Raw genomic sequence first — 7,500 nt, 5'->3', positions numbered from 1 at the left:
CCTCTCTCACCCACTCACTCACAGTCACTCACTCGCTCACTCACTCACTCACTCGCTCGCTCGCTCACTCACTCACTCACTCACTCTTTCTCTTATTCACTCATACACTCTCACTACTCTCACTTACTCACCCATTTACCCACTCCCTCCCCCCATCACACACTTTCTCACTCACACCCACACTCTCATCCACTCACTCACTCACGCACACGCATTTACCCACTAACTCACTCACTTACTCACTCTGTCATTCATTCATTCATTCGCTAGTTCGCCCGTTCAGACTCGTTGATTCACTCGACTAGAACACTCGTGCATGCATAGTTATTCATTCATTCCCTTTTTCGCTCATGCCTATATTCTCTTTGCGCAGAGTCACATTATTCTTAACCCATATTGCATGGGCGTTTCTGAAAAGTACTTTAAAGACTCTTCGGAATTTAAACCTGAACGTTGGCTGCGGGAAAACAGAGGTGAACAACACGCGTTTTCTTATCTGCCATTTGGACATGGAGTGCGCATGTGCGTGGGTAAGGAAATAAAACTTATTTTTGAACCTTGCATTGCGATTGAAATTCACTCTTGGTACCAAGGGCCCGTTTCTCGAAAGTTCAGAAGACCGTTTTTGGGGCCCGAAAAGTCATTTGTGATTTGCCAAAGGCTAGTTTTGGCAACCCGATCTTTTAACATGTTTTCAAGGCAACAAAAAGCAAATGACTGTGAAGTTTGACGGCTTAAATCCTCTCCGTTCATGAGATACAGAGGGAATTGTGATCCCCGAAAATGGCCCGAAAAGTTTCGCGCCTTTCGAGAAACGGGTCTCAGGTCGTTTGGTTTGGGTGTGCGACTGCTTTACGACGACGAAGGAGCCCGCTTCCTAATCTGGGACATGACGTCATCCATTTAACTTGTAGCTTTTCAAGGAATATCCTACTGTTCCTGCACTTTTTTGAACAGCCGCTGTTAAGCCAGTTTTCGTGCTGTTCCATACGCGAAAGCTCAAAAGTATTCTTGGAATACTTCGTGGTTCACTGCATAAAACCGAACGCTCTGAATTAAATTGAGGTGAGTTTTCGTTGTAAATCGACGTCGATTGTGTTTCATTGTGAAATCATGTTAACTCAGTCTTAGATATCCAAGGAGTTTTGTTTCGTTGAGTCCAAGCTTCCAGTGGAAACTTAAAGCTAGCACACGTGCCATATCGTCAATTTTCTTTCGTTGGTTTCTCTCTTCAAACAGTTTGCCACACTGTGAATCGATTTTTGGGCACCCAAACGTTTTCTCAAAGAATTTCTCTCAGTTTTCTCCGAGATTAAACTGTGCGAACTTGCCTACTTAAAACCGAATCATACAAAAATAGTTGTAATTAATTTCTTTCTCCGTTTAACTGATGTGTTTCACTTTTTGATCAAGTTATTGTTAATGTTTATAGGGAAAATATCTGTTTACAAACATTGCTTTTGTTATTCAAATGTGCCAACCACAGGAACAAAAGACCCTTTGTTTCAACAACCAAAGAGGCTCTGGTTGGCACATTAATGACAATAGTTGACGTCAACGATATCTTCCCTCTTTACAGCGTACGTGATGCATTTTGTTGTTTATTTCACAATGTAGTCCAAGAACATCGTATTATCAATCTTGTCTATTTACCTTTGTTTTTTAAACGAAGCATTATATGTTTTTAAAATATTTGTTAGGAAATACTGAGGTTAGTTTGTCCACGTTTTTAATATCATTACAAATACTAATGTGTGGTCACTACCTTAACCTTTTTTCCTGACCACAAGGTTGTAGTCGTTGTTACATCTGTTCCTTTCTTTTAAATGTTGTTTGTTAATTCTTGTAAAATTCTGTTTACACTTCAAATCAAAACTAACTGCCTCAGACAAACGTACAGCAAATAACCCTTCTTAGTACCGAACCCAGTTCTCACCCATGGAAATTTTTCCTAGAAATACGCGTCGAAATCTTACATCACAACTGTCGCCTTCCCCAATACAGCTCTTCCCCTAATCTCGTATCCAGATCTCCCAAGGTCATTCGGAAGGGATCTGGGTACGAGATTACTCTGTCCAAACAACATAAATCATTGCACAAAGAATCTCACCCCTCTGCTCCCTTTACTTAAAAAAAATAATAAAAGTGGCAACGAAGCACCCTCAGTCTCTTACGTTTCTTTACTTCTACTCTGTATTTAATTCCACGGTCCACCATGTCTCACTATTGCATCTTCCGGTTTAGCCTCAGACAGGAAGGGGGGGGGGGGGGGATGAAGTCGTAAAGTCATAACAATGTGTGAGAGCACCTTATCAAGAATGCAACACACCAGTTCAGTGCTGTTGAAGCGGCTGCTGTTACTGCCGTTCAAAACTGCATTCAAAACATCCGACGGTGCATGTGTGAGAAGAAACTTATGCTTAATGATCAATAAGACCGAATTCTTCTTCTTCTCATTATTATTACTATTATTGTTGTTGTTGTTGTTGTTGTTATTATTGTTATTATTATTATTATTATTATTATTAAATGGTTGAGGTTTATTACTAATTGTTGCTTCTAAGTTAAAAATAAATAAATAAATCTTTCAACTTGTTTCCGCACAGGTCGTCGGATCGCGGAGATTGAAATTTACATCCTTATTTGCAAGGTTGGGGAAAAAAAATTCCGTGCTTTGTTTTTGATTTTGTCAAATGTGTCTGGGTTTTTTTCATTTTGAAACGAATGCTAAGTTAAAATTAAAATTGCTGACTTACCCAGGTTTTCTCTCTCTTTTAGCTACTGCAGAAGTATCGTATCGAGTACATCGGAGAGCCTCTGGAAATTCTCCAGCAGCTGGTGTCTGTGCCTGATAAACCGGTTAAGGTCAAGTTTGTCGATCGCGTTTGACCTCAGACTCTCGGACTTCCATTCAAGAGAAGAATAAAACTGACATAACTATTGAAGCACAAAGATATCACAAGCAACAAGAACCTGTTTAGAAAAAGAAACAGTAATTCAAAGAGATGGTATTTTTTCAATGGGGACTTGGGAATACTTGAAATAGCCTATTGCCACATGATCGTAATTTAATGTCCTCGCTCCCGCGAGTTCCATTGGCAGAGCATCCGAACTAGTAATCGGAAGGTCGTCGTAGGTTCGGCTCCCGTAAAGGAGCACTCCGATTTTTCCGAGTGTTCCCGAGACACCATTGAAAGAGTACCATCTCATATAATGTAGAAGGCGTATTTTTTCAAATTTTTTTTTACTGACTTTTTTTACAATATATAGAGAACACTGTTTACCCATACACCGTTACTCCGAAGCAAAAGAAAAAACAAAACAAAGCAAAACACACACACACACACACACACACAAAAAAAAAACGCTGCGTACACTATATTACACTTCACTTCACTATACATTACCACAGCAACAAAACAGTCTACATCGTGCTAAGCCTACTTAATAACACTTAACACCAAAGCGCTCATCGGTGGAAAGTTTTTTTTGTTATTGTTGGCCGCTGATCATGATCTATCTATTTATCTGCCATTAATGTGCTTCCATCAAAAACGATTACTCTTGCAAATCGGTCAGAGGTAATGAACCGATAAACAATAAAATAAATAAATAGATTAATAGATAAAAGATGTAAGTAAAACTTTCTCATTTATATGGCGACTAGTTCTCCCCAGAGGGGTTAGATGTTAATCCCGGTTTGGCCATTGTGGACTTTGTAAAAAATGGACAGTCTGTTCCTTTTCCTTCTTTCTTCGAGGGTATCCCACTGTAATTCGAACTTCTTCAGATCATGATTGCGTCAGTGTGCACAAGAAAAAGAATTCCGTGAGTGTCCTACCTTCTTGTAGCGGGTAAAGTCTTGCTGACATCATACACTTTAAGACTGGAGTTTGTAAATAGAAAGTGTTTTGCTATTATACACAAATAAACTATGTCACCAATTTTAAGCCATTAAGCTCTTATTATTATCGGTATATTAACCATCAAGGACTGACAAATGTTTGGATAGCAAATTCTCTAATAAGCCTTTCGTAAATTTCGAACTTTGAAACCAAAATTTCGCAAAGTTTATTTGGTCTTTCTGTTTCATTTTTTCAGCGATAGCTGATTGTACCATGCACTTTTAAGGGTCAATTTGCTTGATTAATTTACAAATGCAGGCAGTGCAGTCCTGCATGCGTTTAGAGTGCTTGCCAAGATATACCTGGTGACCGTTAATTTGTTGAATTTGATCCTGGTAGTCCCTGGTTCAATATCTCACCTGCTGCCCCATTCTCAACCCCAGAGCTCCTTTTGCGCATGACTGCATGACTGGTCGAGAATGCCGCTGCCCTTGCAAACAGCCAACTGGTTTGCGTCCGGCCAGTGCGTAAAAAACGGGCGCTTATCCAACTCGCTTAAAGTTAAGCGAGTCGGCAAACTTCAGTGGAAAGCAGGTAGCTTAAGCGAGTTGGCAATTACTTTCGGCAAGCGAGGAGTCGCTTGCGGTTATTCAAATCGGAAACAGGTGTGCTATTTTTAATATTTCTATTATTGTATTGCACGTACTCTCCCTTCTTTTAATCTTACCCGCGAAAACACGTATCATTTTTAAGTCGCTTAACGAAGTCTGCAAACAAATCAATTTCAGGAATGTTAAGCGAGGCAATGGCTGTCATGAAAAAACAGGCGGTATTATCTTCTTTCAGGAGGGCTACGGCTAGATTTTTGTATTGCGTTCGTTGCACGATCCGTGATTTTGCATTAAGCACAAGCATTCCCCCGTGCGTCTACTTCGTTGCACACCAATCAGAGCCTTTGTGGTCATCAAACCCAATCTGATTGGCCATAATTTGGCGGGACCTGCATTCTAAATTAACATGATATAGTAAACTGATGGGCCAATGCCATCTGGTTACATATTCATGTAGGTCATTTCCGCACCTGGCAAATCCCTTTGAACTGTGGATGTTTTTGGCAAGGTGGCTTCGCGTTCCATATGCCTTCTTGAGACATCAACGCCAGAACGGCCACTCTTTTTCTTTTTGAGACAAAATTTCATGATAAACAAAGATTTCCCTATAGAATCTGATGTGCAATATGTTATAAGCCTAAATGCTAGTGTATCAGTTCATTACTTTGTTACTGATTTGTATCATCTATAAAATTCACAAAATTGTAAACAACCCGTATTATAAAATCACGTTGACTTTTTTGCTACAACCACCACAAATGTAGTATTGTTCGAGCTAGACTGCTAAATCTTTATAAACGTCCTACGTTTTACGACACGTCCGCTCATTGTGAAGTGATGTGTTGATGAATTAATTTATAACATGGAAATAACGGGACGTTGATAAATGCCTTTATCTTCCAATGCACCTTCGGGTAATGTTTGAAAACAGATAGCTTACTTGAACTGTGTTTCTTATTTGTGAGTCGGTCCCATTCTACCTCCCCGCTAACGCAGTTTCTTCGCAGGGAAAATGGGACAAACTTATCAGCAATTTGCATATGGTAATGAATTTTGAAACAAAGGCCTCTGCCACTTCAAGCCCAAAGACATTGTGTTTTCCAATACGCAATGTTCTTTCCCATAATTAATGAGCCCGTCAGATATTACTGGCAAAAGATGCCCCCGAAAGAGTTCTTTAAAAGCACGAAATACAAGTCCGGAGGTTCATCTGTTGTTGTATTCAAATTGCGTGACTTTTGAGAGCCTCGCATGTCTGCGGCGTGCCTTCTAGACGTGACTCTTGACTCCCAAACGACCTAAACAAGGAATTCCGACACTGTAACCAATCTTCAGTTCCAAGATGTTCCTTGCTACAATTCGTAAGAATATTCTTCAAGAAACTCGACGATGCCAGGCCTTGTCAGTTTTCTGGCGACCACAAACAACCCAACCGAAGCCGCTCGAGGAAAGCGAAGCTTTCCATGTTAAGAACCCAGATATAGCAGTCGACGCTTCCCAAGTGCGCTCATTCGAAGACATCCCGGGTCCTGCAAGAGGTTTAAGGTCCTTCGTGGAATTTTATCGCAAATCTGAAGGCTTTGCGAAGGGACACAAGCTCAGCAAATCTCTCTTCGAAAAATATGGTCCTATTTATAAGGAAAGTTTTAGCGGTCACACAATGATCCATATCATCGATCCAGCTGATACTGAAAATGTTTTTCGAGCTCAAGGGAAGTATCCTCGAAGCTTGAAGCCGGATTTTTGGATTTTGCATCGCAAAAGAAGGAATCTCTATCGTGCATTAGTTTTGACGTAAGTGTCTGTAAGGGCTTTGTTGTCGTAAGGTTTATGTCACGAAATTTGATCAGAATTTTTAATCAGGAAGCAAGCATTCATTAATTGCATGCTCGGATTAATGCCTCTAGGAAGGACGAAGAAGCATCGGGATTTGTTATTGCCCCTGGGGAACCAGAGGCTTGCATGGCAAAGAAAAAATGCATGGCACAATGTGGCCGAAGTGATTTATAAGAGTAATATTTATGCTTATGGTGTTGTTAGAACCTACAATTTGGTGATTTCGCGTCGTTGTTATGCAAAGTACCGCCAAAATATGTTCTAAAATATGCTTGATGAACGAGCAGCACAATTATTTCCCTAGCATGGCCATCATCGTTTCTTAAGGGGGTTGGCTCTTCACTACCAAACTGTTGCTATGGACCCCTTCAACATTTCTCGAGTCTCTTTAACTCTACACACAGTCAATCGCGAGACTGGTTATGAAACCTGAAAACCTGAAAGCGAGAACAATGTTGTCGCAATCGATGTTGAATTGACCGTGACAGTACCCAATCTTTTGTTTACGCTTCTATGTAACATTTGTTTGTCTGGTTCGACTCACAACCATATTTGAGAAATCATGTGACCAAACCAGAAAATGCCCAAAAACTCAGTGAGTTAACTAGATTTTTCGCAAATTCTTAACACAACAGTATGAGAACAGTCTAACACAATCTGTAGCATGGATTTAAAAAAAAGTTATTTGTCGAAAAAATTATGATGTAATAAGGCCTTCCTTTGGTACACGTTTCAAAATATAGGTTCCATTTTTCGGACAAATAGAAATTCCATGCTACAGTTTACGAAAAAAGATGGGACGGTTGCCATCCGGTGAAAAATCCACCTCTTCCTTTCGTCTCCTGAGAGTTTTTACATGTTTTCAAACTTCAAACCCTTTACTAGTGCTAGTAATAGGTCTAATTAGCCCTAAGGGCTACATTTAAGAGTGAAGATCTGTACAGGAATAGAAGTAATCAAATGCACTCAGTTTTAACAAGCGTCACGAAGTATCCCCTGGTCTTGTACCCTCGCACTCATTTTTTGAGTGTTTTCACTCACGTGATCAGGAACATTATTCTTCCACCGAAACAAAAGAAAACGTTTGCATGATAATAGAACTCTTTAGCTTGTACGTTTTGCTTTCCCATTTCAGACCACGTGATGTTCTCAAGGGAATTTTCCTTTTGTTTTTTCATAAGTTATGCGTACATATTCACATGCATAGG

At 40.0% G+C, this 7,500-nt stretch overlaps 2 protein-coding genes across 2 annotated transcripts in view; both read left to right on the top strand.

Annotated features, from left to right (window-relative positions):
* Positions 1 to 3,946, top strand: part of LOC138056927 (sterol 26-hydroxylase, mitochondrial-like) — a 22,355-nt gene extending 18,409 nt beyond the window's left edge. The window contains exons 7-9 of the mRNA XM_068902892.1: positions 374 to 530; positions 2,607 to 2,650; positions 2,779 to 3,946. Coding sequence (XP_068758993.1) covers positions 374 to 530; positions 2,607 to 2,650; positions 2,779 to 2,889 — 312 coding nt within the window. The 3' untranslated portion in view covers positions 2,890 to 3,946. The remainder of the gene's footprint in view (positions 1 to 373; positions 531 to 2,606; positions 2,651 to 2,778) is intronic.
* A 1,566-nt stretch (positions 3,947 to 5,512) lies between these two features.
* LOC138056926 (1,25-dihydroxyvitamin D(3) 24-hydroxylase, mitochondrial-like) overlaps positions 5,513 to 7,500 on the top strand; it is a 32,350-nt gene continuing 30,362 nt past the window's right edge. The window contains exon 1 of the mRNA XM_068902891.1: positions 5,513 to 6,250. Within this exon, the coding sequence (XP_068758992.1) occupies positions 5,799 to 6,250 (452 nt within the window). The 5' untranslated portion in view covers positions 5,513 to 5,798. The remainder of the gene's footprint in view (positions 6,251 to 7,500) is intronic.

The sequence above is a fragment of the Montipora capricornis genome, chromosome 7, assembly GCF_036669925.1.
Source record: "Montipora capricornis isolate CH-2021 chromosome 7, ASM3666992v2, whole genome shotgun sequence".
Classification (NCBI taxonomy): domain Eukaryota; kingdom Metazoa; phylum Cnidaria; class Anthozoa; order Scleractinia; family Acroporidae; genus Montipora; species Montipora capricornis.
The sequence above is the reverse complement of the archived record's forward strand: the minus strand, read 5'-3'. Positions and strand labels throughout refer to the sequence as shown.